This window comes from Zeugodacus cucurbitae, chromosome X (genome assembly GCF_028554725.1).
Source record: "Zeugodacus cucurbitae isolate PBARC_wt_2022May chromosome X, idZeuCucr1.2, whole genome shotgun sequence".
In the NCBI taxonomy this organism is placed as follows: Eukaryota; Metazoa; Arthropoda; class Insecta; order Diptera; family Tephritidae; genus Zeugodacus; species Zeugodacus cucurbitae.
The window spans coordinates 32645185-32669678 of NC_071672.1; the positions used below are offsets into that span (position 1 = coordinate 32645185).

General features: G+C 36.2%; 1 protein-coding gene across 10 annotated transcripts; it reads right to left on the reverse strand.

Annotated features, from left to right (window-relative positions):
* Nucleotides 1-1697: 1697 nt before the first annotated feature.
* On the reverse strand, nt 1698-23436 carry LOC105218269 (potassium voltage-gated channel protein Shal). 10 transcript variants are annotated; one of them, XR_008472200.1, is made up of 7 exons: nt 23165-23304; nt 20573-21955; nt 20188-20350; nt 19834-20022; nt 12231-12383; nt 1979-12016; nt 1698-1907 (listed from the first exon to the last, which is right to left on the reverse strand). XR_008472200.1 is itself a non-coding variant. In XM_054235695.1 (6 exons), the coding sequence occupies exons 2-6, from the start codon at nt 21685-21687 to the stop codon at nt 1812-1814; spliced, it is 1716 nt and encodes a 571-aa protein (XP_054091670.1). In that variant the 5' UTR covers nt 21688-21955; nt 23417-23436; the 3' UTR covers nt 1698-1811. The 10 variants fall into 10 exon arrangements, 8 of the variants coding, with proteins under 8 accessions (XP_054091670.1, XP_054091665.1, XP_054091667.1 ...); XR_008472199.1 differs by having other exon boundaries at nt 1965-12016; XM_054235695.1 differs by lacking the exons at nt 1979-12016; nt 23165-23304 and adding an exon at nt 23417-23436.
* Between the last annotated feature and the right edge of the window lie 1058 nt (nt 23437-24494).

Genomic DNA, 24494 nt, shown 5'->3' on the forward strand with positions numbered 1-24494 from the left:
ATCGCACATATTGGGATGTAATATTTTTGGGAAGTGGGCGTGGCCCCGCCCCCTATTAAGTTTTTCTCGTAAACTGCTAAAGCTATATTAAGAAACTTTCTAGAGTCGTTTCTTTTTGATACTACCTTTATTACAACCACGCCCACCTCCCATACGAAGGTTATGTTGAAAACTACTAAAAATGATTAAATTTCTTAAATTTCATTACGATGGTACAGAAGAGCTGAACTTAAAATAGAATACAAAATATTAAATGGGCGTGGTTCCATCCACTTATGGGTCAAAAACCATATCTCAGAAACTACTCGACCAAATTCAATGAATCGTCCTAGCTTCCCAATGATATGTTGTAAAAATAGTCCAAATAGGTTCACAACCGCGCCTACTTCTCATATACCAGAACTTTGAAGTCGATCTGAATCGTTTACTTTACAATATATAAAGTAAGCACTTGTGAAGATATCGGAACAGAACTTTGCAAAAATACTGCATTTAAAGAGTGACATCGCCCTTCTCAGATATTTTGAAGAAATTTAGAGGGAATATGTTTCTTCTAATAATATGTATGTCTCCGTGTATGTGTGAAATCGGGTCATAACTTCCCCTAGCTCCCATATATCTAATATTAGGGTTTTCAAACTTGCAATGGACTTTATACCATATATATGTCGAATATGTGAGTCAAATTGATTGTTATATTTTATAAAATTAAATAAATAAATTGCGAGAGTATACAATGTTCGATGAAACCGGAACTTAGCCCTTTCTTACTTGTTTTTCTTTTACTTTCTTGATTTCTTAAAAGCCTAAAATATTAAGTCTACTGTTCACCTTACAAAACACAGTTTGATTCATATTTGCCTGAACCAATCATTCCTCACGATAATAATATTAAATCTAGTAGAAAGAACTTTATAATTTTTATTTTAAATTTATTATTACATTATTTATAATGATCCGATTTATTTCAAATATATACAGTTTTGTTCAACAACTTGTTGAGATTTTGAAGATAATTGCATAATGTCACTCTTATAGAAACCCTTGTTGCTATTGGCAAAAAACTGGGGGAGTCTATTCTTGAAGTAGCAACTTGTTTTGAGAAAAGAGGAATAACTTATTTTTTCTATCTATATATAATATTATTATATAAAAATAAGTTATTTAGTTTGAACATTAATTGAATAAATAAACACTTTCATATTTACATATGAACTGATTTTTTATTTATCGGTCGGACATTTTTTATTAGATAAGCCAAACAATGAGCAGAAATCAGCGCATGCAAATGTTGGCTGTTCGAATTGGAACCGAACGGATACGTTTATTTTATTTATTCAACCGTTCTAGTTTTTGTTTACGAAAATTTTTAGGATTGGTACATTAAATTCCAAGACCTTGTCTGTATGGACAATTTCCGTGTAGCGGATATACCAGAAACATTTATTTTGCTTTGGTATTTTAATGTAATGTCTCTTTTTCCTTACCTTATTGGTTAATTTAATTTTTTTTTTTCAAATTGTTTAGAATTCTTTCTAGTATCAATTTATACACTGAAATATTTATTTTGTTTTCGTAGAATTTTTATTATACAAAATAATGGCAAACAATTGTTATCAACTGTATTTGAATGATTTGAGCTAAAACCAATACTTAGTTTTGAGATACCGTTATTTCAATTACATTAAGTTACAAAGTAATGTATACGACTATTATATTTAGGTAAGTGATATTCTCAATATGTAATCATTAAATATTTCATGAATTAGTCATTACATACTACAACTTTTTGTAAATAAGAACATTACGCATTAAAAGGAAGCCTCCACCAGGTAAGTGCCGTCCAGTGGCTGATTGTTTTCATTATTTTGAACATTGCCCGAGGCCGGCATGTACTTTCCGCAAGACTGAAATGAAGAATTTTTCATTAAAATCTTACAGTAACAGCTATGTTTTATAAGCACAAGCATTTATTCACGTCTTTAATGATGTTGCAACACAATCTACCATATAATACTCAGATCACAACACACACCACCTAGGCGATTGAAACCAATTTAAAAATAAACTTTTTAAATACATTTCTTTGATATGCTGAATAGTTTAAATATATAATTGTATATATATAACAAGTAAGGAAGAGCTAAGTTCGGGTGTAACCGAACATTTTATACTCTCGCAATTTATTTATTTGACTTTATTTATATAATGTAATACACAATTTGACCCACATATTCGTCATATATATTGTATAAAGTCCATTGAAAATTGGAAACCATAATATTGGACTAGAAGCACCGAGGTCCTCGTGTTCGATAAATGGGGCCTTAAAAACCTATGGTCCGATTTCGGCAATTTTTAAAATGGGGCTGCCACACTATATACATAGTATTTGTGCAAAGTTCTGCACCGATATCTTCACTAGTGCTTACTTTATATATTGTAATGTAAACGATTCAGATCGTCTTCAAGGTTCTGGTATATAGGAAGTAGGCGTGGTTGTGAAGCGATTTGGACTATTTTCACAACATATCATTGAGATGTAACGAAACTAATACAAACCAAGTTTCATTGAAATCGGTCGAGTAGTTCCTGAGATATGGTTTTTGACCCATAAGTGGGCGACGCCACACCCATTTTCCATTTTGTAAAAAAATCTGAGTGCAGCTTCCATCTGCCATTTCTTGTGTGAAATTTACTGTTTCTGCCGTTTTTCGTTAGTGAGTTAACCCACTTTTAGTAATTTTCAACCTAACCTTTGTATGGGAGGTGGGCGTGGTTATTATCCGATTTCTTTCATTTTTGAACTGTACTAAGAAGTGGCTAAACAAAACGACTGCAGAAAGTTTGGTTTATATAGCTCTATTGGTTTCCGAGATATGTACAAAAAACCAATTTGAGGGCGGGACCACGCCCACCTCCCCAAAAAAATTACATCCAAATGTGCCCCTCCCTATGTTCCAAATTTCATTTTCATAACTTTATTTATGGCTTAGTTATGACACTGTATAGGTTTTCGGTTTCCGCCATTTTGTGGGCGTGGCAGTGGACCGATTTTGCCCATTTTCGAAAGCAACCTCCTCAGGGTGCCAAGGAACATGTGTTCCAAGTTTCATTAAGATATCATAATTTTTACTCAAGTTATCGCTTGCACGGACAGACGGACGGACAGACATCCGGATTTCAAATCCACTCGTCATCCTGATCATTTATATATATATAACCTCATATCTAACTCTTATATTTCTTGGTGACACAAACAACCGTTATGTGAACAAAACTATTATACACTGTGCAACAGGTTGCGAGAGTATAAAAATAATTGGTTTTCTGCTCTGAAACGCACTTCACCCCTTAAAAAAATTATTTTTAATAATGAGTGCGAGTTAGTAGATTTTAATGGGAACACAAAACATTGTACGAGGCGCGAACACGCCCACTCTGTAAAAAAGTTGAAACCATATATGCCCCACTCAACTGTGATCCTCTTTACCAATTTTATAGCTTATTTTAAAGTACAGTTACAATTCTTTCTAGATTTGCGCTTAACGCCATTTTAGGGGTACATATTTACCCAGTTATTTTATTTTTTACTCAAACCATCCATCAAGTTAAAGGGTCAACAAGTAAGGAAGGAGCAAAGTTCGGGTGCGACTATACATTTTACTCTCTCATTGACTGGACTTTAGTACAGCATCTAACGATTTCGGGGTTAAAATGAATATGGTAGGATAGAGGGGATCCTTCAGATTAACAATGTATACAATAATAGCTGCAGGAGACTTATAGTTTTCGAGTTATTCGCGCATTTAAAAATTGACAAATTTTAATACGTTAGTTCTCGATATATTTGGAATTTATACACTTACACTTCACTAAATTCTATCGACGTATTTTTATACTCTCGCAACAAAGTTGCTAAAGAGAGAGTATTATAGCTTTGTTCACATAACGGTTGTTTGTAACACCTAAAACTAAACGAGTTAGATATTGAGTTATATATACCAAAGTGATCAGGGTGACGAGCAGATGTCTGTCTGTGCAAGCCACCTGAATAACAACAAACATAGATTACCGGTCGAGCTATTCAAATACGACGGCAATGAACAGATAAGGTTCATACATCTGCTTCGTTGTAGAATTTGGTCGGAAAAAAGCATGCCTGATGATTGGAATCTCAGAGCTGTCTGCCCAATCCATAAAAGTCTGCGCCAATTACCGTGGTATAAGTCTCCTCAATATCGCATATAAGGTCCTGTCGAGCGAAAAGACTAAAGCCCACCGTCAACGAACTGATTGGACCTTATCAGTGTGGCTTTAGACCAGGAAAATCCACCATGGACCATATATTGACCATGCGCCAAATCATGGAAAAGACATGAAAGAGAATAATCGATACTCACCACCTTCTCATCGATTTTAAAGCTGCTTTCGACAGCACGGAACGCAGTTGCCTCTATGCCGCGATGTCTGAATTAGGTATCCCTGCAAAACTAATACGGCTATGTAAACTGACGTTGAGCAACACCAAAAGCTCCGTCAGGATCGAGAAGGACCTCTCCGAGCCGATCGATACCAAACGAGGCTTCAGACAGGGCGACTCACTATCGTGCGACTTCTTCATTATATTGCTGGAAAAAATACGAGCTGCAAAGCTAAATAGAGAAGGTACAATCTTTTATAGGATTGTACAGCTGCTGGCGTACGCCGATGATATTGATATCATCGGAAGCAACAACCGCGCCGTTTGTTTTGTTTTTTCCAGACTGGATAAGTAAGCGAAGCGTATGGGTCTGGTGATGAATGAGGACAAGACGAAATATCTCTTGTCATCAAACAAACAGTCAGCGCACACGCGCTTTGGCTCCCACGTCACTGTTGACAGTCATAACTTTGAAGTCGTAGATACTTTCGTCTACTTGGGAACCAGTAATAACAACACCAACAATGTCAGCCTCGAAATCCAACGCGGAATCACTCTTGCCAACAGGTGCTACTTTGGACTGAGTAGGCAATTGAAAAGTAAAGTCCACTGTCGACGAACCAAAATCAAACTCAACAAGTCGCTCATTATTCTCGTCCTGATGTAGAAGCGTGGACGATGACAACATTCGATGAGACGACTCTTGGGGTTTTTGAGAGAAAGGTTTTGCACAAGATTAATGGTCCTCTAAACATTGGCAACGGCGAATACCGCAGACGATGGAACGATGAGCTGTACGATTTATACGACAACATTGACATAGTTCAGCGAATAAAAAGACAGCTACGCTGGCTAGGTCATTTAGGCGGTTCCTACGCAAATAATATACATATATATATATACTAGAGCGGGTCGATTTTTTTTCACATAAAGCGGCTAGCAAAAGCGAAATCTACAGAAAATTCTAAAAATGTTTTGCCAAGAAACCATGGGTCTAAAATTAATTCCTAGTTCGCGCAGAGCGACTTTAGATTTTGAGGTCATACTTATTAAATTGTACTCAAAAACCTATAGGTTTAAAAATAACAGCATGCCATGCAATTAATGCAGTAATAGCAGGCTTTTGTAACTTATTTGTTTTTTTTTTTCACGTGGCTGAGCAAAACAATAAAAAAAGCAATCGTACGGTACTCTTACCATACGAGTGGTCTGCGTTGAATAAACAATAGTGTGTTCTAAATAATTTTTTTCAAGTTTTAAATAGTTTTCGAGAAATAAATTATAATGGGAACGTCTGCAATATCAGTTGATTCCACCAATTCAGAAATTGATACAATTTCAATGAACTCCGGGTGTTGCGCTCTTCGCAGTCTGAATATTGGCTTTCCAACAGATTTAAGCGATCTAAATCTACCAAGTAATCGTGACGTATTAAATTACTATTTATTTTTAAAATAACAAAAAAAGCAATCGTACGGTAATCTTAACGCACAAGTGGCAAGAAACAAATTGGAATAAACTAAACACTCCGTTTATCAAAGAAAAAACTGACTCGAAAAAACTGAAAACATTGCTAAATAAATATCATAATGAAATAAAATTTAAAAGTAGACCAAGTAAGTCTTCAACGTTTCTGGAAACAATTGATCAAGTGTTTTATATTGGAAAATGTCAGTGTGCAAAAACATTGTCTTGCTGCTGTGGTTTAATACCCATTGAACTCCAAGAGTTTATGATTGATCAGCACAGTAAGAGGAAGCTAACCATTCCCGAATTCGAGGCGATTGCTGTTGACCAACAATCAACACTGGCGCCAACTAGTCTTGATCCAACTGCAAGAGAGCCAAGTTCGTCGAAAAAAGAATATACCAAAAGGTACGATACTCCTAATTTCGTCATGGCGTGCGAGAGGTTTGGAACCGGTAATAGGGTTGCTTCTTTTTGGCCACATCGCTTTTCAATACTATTAACTTTAAAGATGAAAATGGGGAACCAATAATTATGGACAAATCTAAAGTTTCACGTGAAAGAAAGAAATGTAGGGATTCTCTTCGAAGGAAGCAACGCAATGACTGTGATCTGGTAGCCTTCTCCTTTGATGGCAGAAAAAACAACTCTCTGACGAGCGAAGAAGAAAATGAAAGATCTCATCCGAGAATGGTAAAATAATCACATTTAGTGGTTCTTAAGCCTGAGAGCAGATTGTTGGGTTACGTAATAGTCGACGCCGAGGACGCTAAAACAAAACAGAGGCAATTGTGCGAGTTCCTTATAGAAAAATATATGTCCCTTGAGAGACTGATTGGAATTTGCTGTGATGGAGAAGCAACAAACACAGGTTCTGAATATGGAATTTTGAGGAGATTCGAAGTCATGTTGAATATATCATTTCACTGGTTTGTTTGTTTATTAAACTTTAATGAACTTCCATTTCATCACTTGTTCTCCCCATTAGAAAAGTCCACTACAAGCGTACCGCGCATAGCTAGTGGGATAATAACAAAGCAAATCGAAACATGCGAGGAGATGACGGTAAGCAAACAATTGTTTTAAAGAGCCTAGCAGGTATATTTTAATCTGAGCTAAATAAATAAAATCTTTCTGTAGGCTGTAACCGACTTTGAGGCCATTTCGTTGGGAGATATGCCTCCACCCATTCATGAAAAAAACGCTCTCGACTGACGTTCAGCACTTGAATCGAATGGAAAATGTAGTTTGTGATGGCTTCTGCCCCGAAAATTTAGCCAGTATGAAACCGGTACAAATTGTACACTCTCGATGGCTAACAAAGACAAGCAGCCTCTTACGTTTATACGTGACAACTAGTTCACCATCATCGAATTTAAAAACTTTGGCAACTTACTAATGAAAGTTTACGTACCGATGTACTTTAACAATAAGTTCTACAACTCAGTTGTATACGGCAGTCTCTTGTTTTTTAAATTTATACGGTCCACGCGATATTTACCACCAACGCTGCGAGAAATTGTTAACACTGTAATCCAAAATAATTCATACTTCGCTCATCCTGAAAATTTCTTACTGGCAATGCTTTATGATAAGAGAAAAGATGTTCGCGAAAGAGCCATAAAAAGATACTACATTATCGTAATAAAGTTTGTGATCCGACTAATCTAATGGTTTATGATAAAAAGCGCGCAATAAATTTTGAATGCTCAGACTACTTTGATCTGGTTGACCTAGATGATGACAGTGTTTTGTCTGAGCCTCCATTCTCAGCAAACATTCCATAGGAACACTTGTTGCAGTTTATTGAGTCTGATGATTTGCCGTTTACTGACCTAGGGATTTTATATCTAGGGTGCCTAATACTTTTGGCCAAGGCTGTATCTTTCAAATGAATCAAAATAAATAAAAAGGAAGAATTCTACGACCACTCTTAGAACAGCGAAAATCATTATCTAATACAGTGATCCCCACTTAAGTGCCCTCGGTTTATGTGCCTTTCCCGCTTAAGTGACCATATTTTGCGTCTTCGTTGTTTTTTCTCTAAATTTACATATAAAATTCCCCGCTTAAGAGCGTCCGCTTAAGTGCATTTCCCGCTTAAATGCCTGTAATATTTAAGCCACAAATACAAAATTGTTTGCAATTTTACTCTTTTAAGTGCCTTTTCATATTTGTGACATTTAATGCGCTGAGAATTGTCAAAAGGAAAATATATAACCGGTTTTGTTAAGGGTTTTTCCCTATTTATTGTTATTACTAAGTATTTTTGTTATTAATAATAAATAAATGTGATTTTCTACTACACACCAGGAGATGGCGAACCCGATCCCCCAATTGATGACGATGGAACAGATGTTCCATTAGTCGTCCATGAAGAAATTCGAATAGCAATTACCCGCTTGAAGAACAACAAAGCAGCGGGAGCCGATAGATTACCGACAGAGCTATTCAAATACGGCGGTGAAGAACTGATAAGGTGCATGCATCAGCTACTTTGCAGAATATGGTCGGAAGAAAGTATGCCCGACGATTGGAATCTCAGTGTGCTCTGCCCAATCCATAAAAAGGGATATCCCACAATCTGATAAGTCTCCTAAATATCGCATACAAAGTTCTATCGAGCGTACTGTGTGAAAGCCCACCGTCAACAAACTGATTGGACCTTATCAGTGTGTCTTTAGACCTGGAAAATCGACAACTGACCAGATATTCACCATGCGCCAAATCATTTGTGGTCAGCTGTCGCTACGTCTTGTCGTGTCGTCGTCTTTGTGTTCAGCACTTTCTACGACGACAAGGACATAGTTCAACGAATAAAAATACAGTGGCTACGCTGGATAGGTCATGTTGTCCGAATGGACGAAAACACTCCAGCCCTGAAAGTGTTCGATGCAGTACCCGCCGGAGGAAGCCGAGGAGGGGAAGGCCTCCACTCCGTTGGAGGGACCAGGTGGAGAGCGACCTGGTTACACTTGGGATCTCCAACTGGCGCCGAACTGCGAAGGTGAGAGAGAAGTGGCGGATTATCGTCGATTCGGCTATAACCGGCTTAACGGTTGCAACGCCAATCACATACATACGATAGGTTGAGTGCACGCGCAATTTCGATGCTGATTACTTAAACTATACGGTTCATGTCAAATTCCGGGAGATTTGTGTTGAAAATGAAGACAAAGCCGTGAATTATCCAGTTGATTTTCTAAATTCTTTGGATTTGCCTGGCATGCCGTCGCATCATTTGCGTCTCAATATTGGATCTGTCATTACTATGTTTCGCAAAACAAATAATCAAAACAAATAATTTCGCCCAGGGCAACGTCTGCGTGGTCAGCTAGTACTATGTAGTATATGTGTGCTGGTGTAATTCCAGGACCGATTTCTCTATTTTCACCACCAAGCTAAAGGGTGATCCAAGTAAACGTACTTTATTCAATAGCCTTTTTTCAACAGATCTCGCGTGAGTCGTGTCAAGCTGTTATGTTATTTAGTTCGGCACTTCATCATGGAATGACTTACGTCTGAACAACCTTTAAAAATTGTTTTATTACGAAAATTCACATTCTGTAAAGAATGTGTTTCGCGAAGACTGTGGAGAGTCGATTCGGCGCCGTACGTAACAACTCGGACTGACGTATGGAACGACTCGCGCACTTTACTTCGAGATGTAGGCCGGTGGAATCATGGGGACCGTTAACGCGACACATCTCGGCAACATTTGGTTTAAAAAAGATGATGCCATTTCCCACACATCACAATCAATGGATTTATTGAGGGAACACTTCGGTGAGCGGATAATTGCACATTTTGAGCCGGCAGATTGGCCACCGAGATCGTGCGACAACACGCCGTTAAATTTTTTCCTGTGTCATTCGCCAGTTACCAGTCGAAATGCTCGAAAGAGTCACCGAAAATTGGACTCGACGGATGTACTATCTGAGACGTAGCCGCGGGTAACATTTAAAAAGATTGTCTTTAAATAATAAATGTCGTAGAATGCTATTTCGAATGATAATAATCAACCACTATTAAATTTGAATCATCTGTTTTTTTTTCATTAAAAAATTAGGGAACCTCAAAATTACGGCCATATATGAAGTATTTTTGTCCCGTAAAAATTGTGTTTTTTGCCTAGAATTCGGCATCCATTATTAGACGAAATCGTGTGTTGATTACATGTTGTGGTTGTATGAAACCACAGTACATCCAAACTAATATGTTTTCTTAATGAGAAAATATAATCGAATATCAAAAATAAAACAAAAATTAATATATTTTGTCTATGGGCGCTAAGGACACATACATATTTATCAAACAGGAATTTCATGTAAATCTCCAGTAAAATATATTTGTGGTTGAGTTTAAGCAATAGCAACAACTTTGGTACAAAGGCAGGCATGCTGGAATAAATATTAGACACTCTCAAGGCATAAAGCATAAAGCATAGAAGCACCGAGGTCCTCATGAACGATATATAGGGGCCTTGAAAACCTATGGTCCGATTTCGGCGATTTTTAGAAAGGGGCTGCTACACTATAAATGCAGTATTTATGCAAAGTTCTGTTCCGATATCTTCACTAGTGCTTACTTTACATATTGTAATTCAGGTCGACTTCAAAGTTCTGGTATATTGGAAGTGGGCGTGGTTGTGAACCGATTTGGCCTATTTTCACAAGATATCATTGGGATGCAAGGATACTATTACAAACCAAGTTTCACTGATATTGGTCGATTAGTTTCGGAGAAATGGTTTTTGATCCATAAGTAGGCGGAGCCACACCCACTTAAAATTTTGTATACCAATTTGGGTGGAACCCTTCTGTACCTTCTTTACAATGAAATTAAAGGTTTCTGGTGTTTTCCCTTACTGAATTAAAGCATTTTTAGTAGTTTTCAACATAACCTTTGTATGGATGGTGGGCGTGGTTATAGCTCGATTTCCTCCATTTTTGGACTGCGTAAGGTAGTACTTTAACGAAAAGTTGATTCATATAGCATAAGTAGTTTACGAGATATGTAAAAAAACTTAGTAGGGGGCGGGGCCACGCCCACTTCCCCAAAAAAATTGCACCCGAATATGCCCCTTAATAGTGCGATCCTTAGTTCCAAATAATTTTTTTTAATAACTTTATTTATGGCTTAGTTATGGCACTTTATGTGTTTACGGTTATTGCCATTTTGTGGGCGTGGCAGTGTTCCATCTTCGAACTTAACCTTTTTATGGTGCCGAGGAATACGTCTACCAAGTTTCATCAAGATATCTCAATTTTTACTCAAGTTACAGCTTGCACGGACGGACGGACTGACAGACATCCATATTTGAACTTTAATCGTCACACTGATCATTTTGATATACTATATATAACCCTACTCGTTTAGTTTCAGGTCTTACAACCAACCGTTATGTGAACAAAACTATAATACTCTCTTAGCAACTTTGTTGCGAGTGTATAAAAATAAGTATATTTAAATATAAACCAAAAGTAAAACTTTATTAATTCATTTAAAAATATAAGAAATACTAAAAATTCAATCAAAAATTAAAAATTGATAAAAAAGAAAATAAATTATAAAAATATAATCCGTAGACGAGCTTGCTTTTTTACAGAAAATGTGTTCAAAGTTTGTTGAACAGATTATCCTTTATGTGGTAGTAAAGTTTCTAAGTAACAACTGCACCTTCAGTTCTGTTTTCCCAGACTAGATACGGAAGTGAAGCGAATAAGTCTGGTGGTGAATGAGGACAAGACGAAATATCTCCAGTCATCAAACAAACAGTCAGCACACTCGCGTCTTGGCTCACTGTTGACAGTCAAGTCTTTGAACTTGTAGATACTTTCTTCTAGCAACACCAATAACGTCGGCCAACAGGTGCTACTTTCTACTGAGCAGGCAATTGAATTGTAAAGTCCTCACTCGACGAACCAAGACCAAACCCTACAAGTCGCTCATCATTCCCGTCCTGTACCAGTCCAGTATCCGCCGGAGGAAACATAGGAAGAGGTAGACCGCCACTCCGTTGGAAAAATGAGGTGGAGAGCCACCTGGTTTCGCTTGGTATTTGCAATTAATTTTTGGCTATGAGAAGCTAGCAATTAATTTACGTCAACTTCATCCAACCGAAATCTAAACAAAATTCATGTTTAAAAAACTGGAAATTATCTTATAGAAAATGTAAAAATGATGATTTGAATATTAAAAAAATAACGGCAATTCGAAAAAAAACTACTACTCATAGCAAACATAAGACTTAGTTCAGTAACGACGAGAAAAAACGGATAGTGTAACGACGCAAAGCGTGGTCTTAATATATATGGTTATTATTATTTTTAAATTGTACCTGATAACGTTGAGAACAGCAACGGCCGCAACATGATTGCATTAAACCGACGGCACTATTTGTTGAATGGGCAGGACTAGCCATTGGGGATGGAGAACCAGTACGCTTCGGTTGACCATTGTATGGTATTTCAAGCTCAACAAATTCGCGATCCTTTATTATTGTTAAATATTTATTATGTTAGTACACACATATACGCATAGAGTATTCAGACATTAGCCCACGCACAGCAATAAGTATACAGCAGAAATAGAGGAAAAAAAGTGGAAAACATTTACATATATAATAAGCTTAGGGTAATATATGTACATATATAGAAGTTATTTTACAGATACATTCTATAAAAGCACATACGTATATTGAAAATTAAAAGGACATTTTATGTCAGTTAAAAACTGTTCAATACAAGTAGAAGTTGGTATGCTCATATAGCCCTTACGCACAGCCAAATTAATGTAATATATTAAGATTATAATTGAGAAACCAGTTTTGCCCTTCGCACCGTCGTCAACTCGATTAACGATCATTATACATTTTTGTTTTTGCTTTTCATAAAAAGTTGGTAAGCTTCAGTAGCAGTTTGATAACAACCCGCAGCGCTGCATTCCAGTTTCAACTCGATTCGTTTAAAAATTAATGTAGAAAAATTAAATTTTTCTTTTGTATGGCGCCTGTGCGAAAAGGCTATTACAATCTTTAAAATCAATAAAGTTATTTTCAAGATAACGATATTTTTCGTATGTTTCAGCAGCTAAACAACTGAAAACTATGGTATTGTATTCTAATATCTAAAGATATGTTTTTATTTAATAAATGTTTATTTAATTGTTTGTTCGTCCCAATGTGATCCCATTAAAATTTGTCAACTAATTTGTTACACTTTGTAGTACATAGTATAAACATATGTACATATGTACCAATAATTGCCTTCATAGTTAATAATTAAGAATTAACAATAGTTATACAGAGGTAGTCAAAATTATTTACACATCGAACGTTTTTTTACAAGTTTCACAGAAAAAGCTTTTGATTGTTGTTGTTGTTGTTGCAGAATAACATGCTATGTTGTTGGAAACTTTCATCTATTCCCGAGCGAATGAAGTCGGTTTGGCAAGAATAGCTAGATATATATGGCGGAGATATAAACAAATGAACTGAAGACTCGCAGTAGTCAAAAGTATTTACACACAACATGAACTCTATTATCCTGTTCTTATTTAATGATAACTATAAAATTTTGTATTAGTTCCTATTCTAAGGCGATAAATTCATAATAGGTTACATCACATTTGGCATCAATAACAGCCTGCTTTATGGTCCGAATTGATTCAACACAATTGTGCGCTAAGTTAACAGCTAATTTTGACCAAATGTCGATATTTTCGGCGTTTTCGGTTGTTATATCAATTGTCCTCTGATATTTAACGAAAGACCAAACATTTTGACTAAAGTTTTGGTTAAGCCTGTGCGGAGGTCAACTTGATTTGCTTCATTTAAAACTTTTGTAGGTAAAGATCCTTTATGAAATGGAGCATTGTCCTGTTGTGAAAGGTAGTCAATAGTTGGAAAAGGCCGACGGACCACTACAATGGCATGGTCATGTGAATTCTGATATATCCGGATGATTTAGGGTCTCTAAATTAGTACCAAATCTCCAAAGCTTATATATATATATATTTGGCGTAAGAACCGCTTTAAGCGATTATAGCCGAATCCACCAGAGCGCGCCACTCATTCCTCCTTTTTGCTTTTTGGCGCCAACTGGAAACACCAAGTGAAACCAGGTCACTTTGCACTTGGTCTTTCCACCGGAGTGGAGGTCGTCCTCTTCCGCGGCTTCCTCCAGCGGGTACTGCATCGAATACTTTCAGAGCTGGAGTGTTTTCTTCCATCCGTACAACATGACCTAGCCAGCGTAGCCGCTGTCTTTTTATTCGCTGAACTATGTCAATGTCGTCGTATAAATCGTACAGCTCATCGATCCATCGTCTGCGGTATTCGCCGTTGCCAATGTTTAGAGGACCATAAAGAAAGTTTCCCCAAAAAATCATAATGTCACTCCCGACTCTATTTAGCGTCTAAACTGCATTATAGAAGCCTTGGAACTAAAATTCAGCCTTATCTGACAACGTCAGGCTTTAGGATGGAAAATATTGACCACTTTATGCACAACGTAGGCAATTTTGCTAACTTTTTTAAGGTCCTGATCACAGGTTTCTGCCCAGTTCTCTTTAAAGTATCCTTGCAATTGTCCGTCTCCTTCTTTTTAATAACATTATAAACAGTACTCCTTTAAATTCTTAAATTTTAACTAGCTCGGAAGCCGAAACCCCAGTCTTAAACTTAGTAACAGTCTCCAATCTAGTTGATAATTCCTTTGTTTTCTGCATTTTATTTACCATTTTTTATATTTTAAGGCTGAGTTAGTTTGTTATGAATGCAATAGAATCCAATTACTACTATGGTCGAACCAAATCCAAGGATAAAGGCTAAATCGCCGTGTGTAAATACTTTTGACCCAAAAGGAATGTGTGTAAATCTTTTGACTACTGCGAGTCTTTAGTTCATTTGCGTATTTCTCCGCCATATTTCTATCTATTATAGCCAAACTGACTTCATTCACTCAGGAATAGATCAAGGCTTACCACAACATAGCATTTGCAACATCAACAATAACAATCAAAAGCTTTTTCTGTGAAACTTGTAAAAAAAAACATCTGATGTGTAAATAATTTTGACTACCTCTGAATGTAGGTATTGTTATATCTGGATCTATATGTCGTTGAGCCATATATGGTTTTTGCTATTTAATTAAGGGCAAGAGAATTACGATAAATTTATATTTCATGAACCTATCTGAAAAGGAGGAGATGGGTGGTCAGCATATCTAGGTACAACAGTTCAGGCTGAGAATGACAGTGGTGCGATGAAGCATAAGTAGATACACTACGAAGGAATTGAGGCCGGAGGAGCTCACCATTTCCAAAACTATCAGACAATGTATTGTAGTAAAGGGTTGGAGGCATTGGGCCTCATGCATAAAATGTGAGCTTGATCTCGGACTCGATTTTTGGAGTAAAAGGTGCTTGCGGTATGCATAATAAAATTTGATGCGTTTGCTTTTACTCGCTGCTTCCGTTTGATCTCATCTTGCTCAGTTTGAACGAAGTTAGATGAGCAAGTGCACATTTTCATATGCATAAAAACAAGCTTTTGGTTTCTTTTGTGAGCTCTTGCTCAAATTTTGTTGAGGCTGCCTTATAGTTGACTCACGTACACAAAAAAGGGAATCATGGCTGAATATTTTGTGCCAACAACAGCGTAAAACAAATTTATAAAATTATATTTATATTCTATTCTATTCTAAATTATTAATTTTTATACTCTCGCAACAAAGTTGCTAAAGAGAGTATTATAGTTTTGTTCACATAGCGGTTGTTAAGGAGGGCATATTTGGATGTAATTTTTTTGGGAAAGTGGTTGTGGCCCGCGCCTACTAAGCTTTTTGTACATATCACGTAAACTAATGAAGCTACGTCAACAAAACTTTCTAGAGTCATTTCCTTTTGGCACTTCCTTATACAGTCCAAAAATGGTGGAAATCGGATTATAACCACGCCTACCTTCCATACAAAGTTTATGTTGAAAAGTACTAAAAATGCTTTAATTTAGTAAGAAAAAACACCAGAAACCTTAAATTGCGTGGTAATGATGGTACGGAAGGGCTGCGCTCAATTATATACAAAATTTTAAATGGGCGTGGCTCCGCCTTCTTAAGGGCCAAAACCATATCTCCGAAACTACTTGACCAATTTTGAAATGAAATTCGGTTCATAATATTTTATTGTCACCCTAATAAAATCGAAATCGGTTCACAACCTCGCTTACTTCCCATATAACTCAATTTTGAATTCCATCTGATTCCACCTTAAAACCCTTCTAAAAATTGCCAAAATCGGAAATACGTTTTCAAGGCCCCATATATCTAACATGAGGACCTTAGTACTTCAAATAAATTTTTTACGGAAAATATGTGTAAGTCTTCAGGTATTTTGATGAAATTAAGAGGGAATATTTTTCTTCTAATAATATGTTTCAGTGCCAAAAATGAATGAAATCGGGCCATAACTTCCCCTAGCTCCCATATACCTAATATTAGGCTTTCCAAACTTGCAATACCATATATATGCCCCATGTGTGCGTTAAATTGTGTGTTATATTAATAAAATTAAATAAATTAATTGCGAGAGTATAAAATTTTCGGTTACACCCGAACTTAGCTATTCCTTACTTGTTTTTATATAATTAATAATAAATGATAAATGCATAAGTTTGATGATAGTAGCATCTGCTGGTTGGCTAATTATTCTTTCGATGAGTCAGAAGAAAAACGTGGTTGATCCAGATTTCGTGGCAGATTCTGGATTCCAAAATGTTATAGCCACAGATATTGGACTCTATCAATCAAATGATTTGCGGACTATAGCGGAAGTTACGAAACTTATATCTGCTTTTGCAGCGAGTATATAAAATTCCCGAAAGATGCAGATGAAATAAAAGGTGCTCAAATGCAATGAGAATCAAATTATTGCTTTCCATTTGCAATAGGAGGGATTAATTGTACTCATATAAAATTTAGGTATGTAGAATAATGAAAATTGCAACGAACGAAGCATTACTTCTCGAGGATGAGGGCTATGGAATATCCCCATTCCAAAACGCAACAACTGCGTATATTTATTTAGTTTTAGTTTTTCTACTAAAAATTTAGAAACGTCGTTTGTTTCTATATTATTACTATTATTTGATTCTACTTCACTTTCATTGGACGACATGTTTGCATTTCAATAACAATTAGACGTTTGATCTCCCTTTGCTCAAGTAATTGCAATTGGTTTGAACTCATTTTTATACATACGAAATTGAGCAAAAGCTGTTGCTGTTTGATCGAACTCGTCTTACGAGCAATTGCTCACATGCTTCAACTCAGCGCTTTTACTCGTTTTTATGAATGAGACCCATTATCTCTTCTGGTCTGGAGGAACATTCACAGTGTCCTTCGCAACGGTGTGAAGTACTGCAGGCATACACGCTTTCTCCAGTATTAGGGCCATCGACTGACCGTTGTAGTAATCAAAGTAGTAACACATAAGAAGGGCGTAATCGAACATTTTATATTCTCGCAATTTGCAAGGCTCAAACGATCAAGACAAAACGTAATATGGTGTAATACCTTTTCACTACAGTATAAGAATAAATCCCATCTCAAGTTTAAAAATCATTTATTAGTTATATGGAGACTGGAGGAAGTTTTGCTCCGATTATATTCTCAGGAAAAGATGAAACTTCCATATGATCAGTATTTGTGCAAAGTTTTATTTCGATATTTTCAATTGTTTTTAATTAATATTCGTAACGGGATGACAATGGAATAGTAATGCAATTATAAATACTCTTCAATTCCACCGTCAACCTCACCTACGCCGATAACAAAAGAGGTTCTGACGGCCGATCATGGGCGGTATAACCCTATTAGCCAACATCTCAGATGAAGTGGCAGCAAACAAGCTATCACGTGGCTGGAATTCGGCATTGTCGACGTAGGCCTGATAATCCATTCGGCGGTATAGCAATACAAGTACCCCACTTCCACGACCAGATAATTTGGAAAAAGGATAATTATGTTACAAGCTGGTAAAAGGAATGAAATCACGTAAGAACTTGTAAATTGAGGGATGAACATGGTGATCCTTCAAGAAATACGTAGAAATACGAATGACTTCGGAGAAATTCGGAAAAAGAAATACGTCGTGTTCTATAGTGGCACTGAAAATAAATCGGGAAGAAACGGTAATGCAAAAATAAGAAATAAAACTCTAGGCTGAGAACCATGTACTTATCAGTCGCCGAAGAAAAAGCTGTAAGCGTGAATAAGGATGAAAATACGACAAAACCTCTCGAACGTGGTGAAAACCAAATTAGTTAAACGAAAAAATGGATCACTACGAAAATAGTGGATCTCGTGGTCAAATGCAGCTATTAGACGAAAATCGACGAAAAATTAAAGCAAAAATCGATCAGCAGAAGAATAATACATTAAAAAAGGAAAATGGCAACTGGAAAAAGCTTGGAATTCTATATAAAGATTTTCACAACAGGTGATCAAAACAGAGGGTTAATACATATATACTAAAGCAAGAATGGCGAATTACTTACAGATTAGAACAAAATAGAAGAATGATGTACTGAACACTTCAAAGAGCTTCTGAATGGTGGATCTAGCTGGTGGATCTATTTTTCAGACGGATTTGAGCATATTGCGTCCGAACGACGCAGTGTCTATCTGTCCCAATAAGTAACCAGCTTCAATTCAAGAAATGTGAGATGCGATCAAATATATGAAAAACGTTAAGTCGCCGGAAGAGCATGATATAAAAGCAAACACGCTCCAGGAACTGAGGCTGTGGCCTGGCGTTGTCCTGGTGGAAAAAAAGCCTTCTACTCAGGTAGTCAAATATTGGCAATACAGCAAAAGTAAAAACAAGCCGCTCATATCAAAGAGATATAATGGGAAACGTCAAACTCAATATTGTGCGGTCAATTAATTGTTTGCAAAGTAATTAAAAATTGCGTCTTTTGGGTCTTTTTATCTTTAAAAGTAATATGAACATAAAGTGGAACAATCCCAAAGGGTAAATAAATACTCATAGAAAAAAGCTAAAAAGAAACATTTGCTCTCTGCTCTTCATATTGGAAAGCGCATGAACATTTTCGACCCCCCCATGTCAAAAAGTCAGCAGACGATAAAGTACTTTGTGACGACACTAAAACTATACTACTACTACTGTACTACCACAATAAACCAAGCCGGCTATGTCAGCAGAGCATTGGACATGGAGTTTTCCATTCAGCTTCGTAAGAACTACATCAAGTTTACGCAAGACTCGGTCACACGAGTCCAGTGAGGTACCGGACGCAATGTTATTTCATACCCCATCATGCGCTAAGAGATAAATTTCGTATGGTATCCACTTCATTAAACGACAATCAATTTTCTTGACCAAAGCTTCAAAACAATTTAATTTATTTTCTGCAACGGTTTCAGCCCTATCAGATAGCTATGACAGCTGTTAATCACGAAGATATTTCCACAGTTTGAGATCAATCCTTTGGTAACGCTTGTAGCGGGGGTCTTTAGCCGAACCACTACGTAGTTTCACGGAGGGATCGAAGCCCTGGAAAATGACTAGAGGGGGAGTACTCAGTCACCGCGGACAAGTTTGCAATAGAGGATACCCTAACAATATTGACAACTACTTTATCTTTGTAAAGTTTATCTCAGCTTTATTTAGGTGTACTTCTGGACATTGTCCAATAATTACGCATGCGATAACTAGGAATTCTATCATATGCAAGTTGTCAAATCTGATCAAGCAAGGCGAGGTGCAATCTAATGCGGAGTGTAGAGTCTTGAAACAGAAAATTCGTCGAGTTGTGATTATTGTTGGTTTTGTGAAAAATTATTAAAGTCTTATCTTCCGGCTTAATAAATGAAACGCTGCATAAACAGATAGGGTTTTAGTAAAAATATGCTTTTACTTACAGTTGTCTTCTCAAGACACCTCAGTAGATGATGATGTTGTAGTTCAAATATGTCCTCATCCCGATAATTGTCATCCAATTCAATTCCTGACTCCTGTGCGGCCCAACGAGCTTCCGCAGCTTTCTTCTTACTAACAAATGCAGCACCCGAGGAAGCTTTAGCAATTCTTATTCTTGCCAAGCGTGCCTTCTGCAAAATATAATAATATGAGAGTAGTTTTGACAAAAATTTAAAATCATAAAACTAATTTGAAATGCAGCGCTTAGCATAAATATAATTATTTAATGAAAATAATGATTTTTGTTTACGAAATAAAGTTCTTCCTTAACCTATGTTAATTGTACATAAACTTACGCGTTGTGCTTTTCGTTTATCGGCCCTCTGGTTCTGATGATATATTCTGCTAAAGTTTGAAACAATAACTGGCACAGGTAAAGCGATCACAAGTACTCCACTGAGTGAGCAAACTCCGCCCACGATTTTTCCAGCTATGGTTTCAGGCACCATGTCACCATAACTGAAAGCGTGGGGAATATTATTATTGATTTAAAAAATGTGTGAACAATTTATTGAAACCACAACTACTACTCATAAGAGACCCTTTTGAATTTCATCGGATACTTTGTAATAAATAACTTACATAATAAACTGTTATGGTTTGAACTACACTTTTTGTAATCAATGCAACTTTATGCATGCTAAAATACTAAAAATACCTTAAAGATTGTGGTTTACTTACCCCAGCGTTGTCATTGTTACTATGGTATACCAGAAAGCGGCCGGAATAGATGTGAAATTCGTACCGTTGACATTCTTTTCAGCATAAAACATAACGGTTGCAAAAATAATAATCGCCATTGCCAGTGAGAATACCAGAAATCCCAATTCTGAAGCACAGGACTTTAATGTGTATCCAAGTATCCGTAGTCCTTGTGAGTGGCGTGAGAATTTGAATATTCGAAAAACCCGAAAAACACGTAACGTCACAAAGGCACCACTCACATCATCGTTATCGGTAATGCCTAATCCAATATAATATGGCAGTATAGCAACAACATCAATAATACTCATTACGCTGCGCACAAACTTGCAACGATCGGGTGCAGCAAATAGACGTAATAAGTACTCGGCGGTAAATATCATAACGCAGGCGGTATCAAGGCAGAAGAATACGATTTTATAACGTTCACCGCAAGGCAGTGTACCGGCTCGACCGGGTCTATGGCCACATGGTACTGTCTCCACAACATTGGCCATCACAGAGACCGCGATGAAGAACCCTGTTACATAGTAAAACACTAATGCTGCTGTAGAAGTGTGTGGATTCTCGAATGCGCGCCACATTTTCTGTCGTATATTCGTTAACTGTTGTAAATTCTGATCGCCATTCTCTGACAATTTGTCATCCATCAAACGTTCAGCATTCTCACGTTTACGATCGCGGTAATCTTCATAACAACAGTCGCCAATTACATCGGGCATAATACCGAAGAATGCCAATTCTTCATCATAACTCGTGAGACATTCATGTTTCGGATAATGCAATTTGCCTGTGCGATAATAGTTGAGTATATGACGAAATATATCTGGATCTCTATCGAAGAAATACTCCTTGCAATCCTCGTCGTAAAAGAACTCACGTTCATTTGAACCAAGCAACGTATCCGGATATTTCTCGAGCGTATTGCGCCACGTTTCAAAACGACGTCCAGAAACATTAATCAACAGCTTCTCATCGTCGGTTTTGCGACGATCTTTTGGTATGGGTGGTGGCGGTAAAGGGTGTGTAGCAATTGGTACCCAACCGATGGCCGCCGCCCGTGCAAAGGGCAGCCAAGCGGCGACCGAGGCCATACTATGTGGTGGAATGTTTTACACTGAAGCTATGCTGATTAAAATAATCTCTATATTAAACACTTTTTAGCAAATTTCGCGGTGTAAATTGTTACGCGAGAAAAACTGTTTATTGTCTCTTGTAGGCGTTATGCAATTATTGGAGACTTATTTACGCCATCCGATTATTTTGTATTTAAACAAGCATTTTCATGATGTCCTAATCAGTTTAAGACACTCTACATTACGTTGTACGAAATATCCATGGAATGGTAGCATCTTAAAAAATCTATGAAATTAAAATATTTTTTTAATTAAAGATTTTTCTTTGAAATTATGTATAAAATGCATATAAAACTAAAACAAAACTTTGATTGTAAACTAGCTTTGGTCGGAAAAAGAAAGGCAGTTGATAGAAGGATGAGTATCCTTGAGTTTTCCAAAATATATATTTTTTTATTTGAAATTGTTTTCTTCAATATTTCTTTATTTATTGGATCTGCTTGTTTAACGCTTAACAATAAGTATTAAAATCTTAAATCTTTTAAAAACTAAAGAAGATCAAGAAGGTGGTTGAGCTATTTTGGTAGAACGTTGCTCTCAAGTAGGCTGGTAGAATTGATTTTTGTTAGTGTTTACTTGGCGTTAACGGTATATGTTACAGTTGTAATATTAATTTAATTTTATAAATATCTGCTTGCCAGCGTATTGAGCACTTGTAAAGTGGTTGGCCACATTGAGGCGCAATGTTTTTTTAAGTAAGCCGATAAAAAACACAAAATAAAAGCATGAAGTTTTAATAATTAGACTATTAACATTTAACAAATATAACCGTTATTTCCAGCCATCATACTTTTTTTGAATTATAACCAGCTGAACACTACACCAGCCATCATACTTTTTTGAATTATAACCAGCTGAACACTACACCACTAAAGTTGCATATTCACATGGTGTAGAGTTTTATGTATACAGTGAAATTATTTAGCATAATTCACTATTGCTGTAAGGAGTCAGCAAAGTCGCAAGTACAGCAATTTGAGTAGATTTCTTTTAGTTTGCATTGTTTTATTGTATTTGGGTATTTTGTATATCCAACAAACCGCCGTGTGTAAAAATGAATTTGTGTGACCTTCATGGAAAAATCATTATTTTAGTAAGGTTGATTAATATTATCGACATATGTATTGTTTTAGGGCATATACACACATGGACTACAGCGCAAAAGTACACAATTTTTAAGAATGTTTTAATTTTTTTTTATGTCTAAGATTTAGTACATGTAGGCCAGTCGGAACATTGTGAATAACACTGCAACAATTATATTTGTTTATTAGATACGTGTTTGCCAAAGTAATTACATTACATATTAGGAAATCCAACTGTTTCACTCGCGTTATTGCAAACTCTTCTAACCATGCACATCTCCCATATCTCATAGTTTTTTTTTACAAAAATTGGTATTACTTTCTTCGTATCTATTTTTTATTTAAATTACCAAAAGAAATTGTGTAAATACAAGTATACTATATAGCACCATTACTGCTGCAAGTACTAAATGACTGGTCGATTAATTGTCAGAAAGCACCACCACTATATTTATGCCGTTATATACACATATGTATACATTTAAGTGTACATGCGCAACAGAGTAAAGCGCATATATACGCGCACATATGTACATATGTATGAAGTGCAAGGCAAACCAAAATTTGTATTCCCAATATACATATGTAGATATGCAATTTACTTAAGACAGGCGCTCTCCTTTCGTTTTCACATACTTAAGGGCGTATGCTACACAGTTAAATTTCAGCAATGCTACTAAACTAAAGCAAATAAGGAAATGCATATTTCGTGTGTAACTACTATCTATCGTAATAACAAGAATCAAAGTAAGGAACTAGCGTTTTAGGTATTGGCAAATTTAGATTTAAGAGGTTAGGTGGGTTTCAGTTGAACACAATTTTTAATATTTTTTTTTTTTTAATTTATACCATCAAAGATACATATTTAAATATTACTTTATGAAATTTTTATTAAAAAATTCTGAAAACTCAGCCGTTGGTGCTTCATCTCCCTTGACGTGGACAGCAAAACTCATTATTGATTCATACAAAATTACAAAACCAAAAATATTTCGATAGAACACGGATAAACCTAGTTAATGGACGATGGAAAAAAAGAAAATATTAAAATTTTTAAAAATAAAACTCACGTTTTTGGTAAAATTTTCGCCACAAATTAACTCTAAAAATAGATGTAATAACAAGTAAGGAAGGGCTACGTTCGGGTGTACACCATAAACACCGTTTTATACTCTCGCAAGTTATTTATTTATTGTTATTAAAATACCACACGATTCGATACATGTATTCGACATAAATTTCACTAGAATAACAAGAATCACTATATATAGTATTTGGGGCTGGGATAATTCCTATACCGTTTTTACTCATTTTCACCACGTACCTACATCGTATCCGAAATTATATGTTCACTTAATGGGATATCATGCCACATATTAACCAATATATATGGTTTATAGTTCACTGGGAGTAGGAAAATCTCTATAAATATTAGGTATATGGGGGCTACAGGAAGTATTGGCCCGAATTTGCTCAATTTCGGCACACTACTAGAAAAACAGATGTTATTTGAATTTATTTAGAATATCTGAGAGGTTTAAGTATATTTTAGGTAAAAATAGGTCACAAGCACTGAAGCCCACATGTTCGGCATCAGGGGCCTTGAAATGTTATAGATTTCGGTGATTTTAAGATGGGTAATGTCGCACTGGAAACGCAGTATTTGTGCAAAGTTTTGTT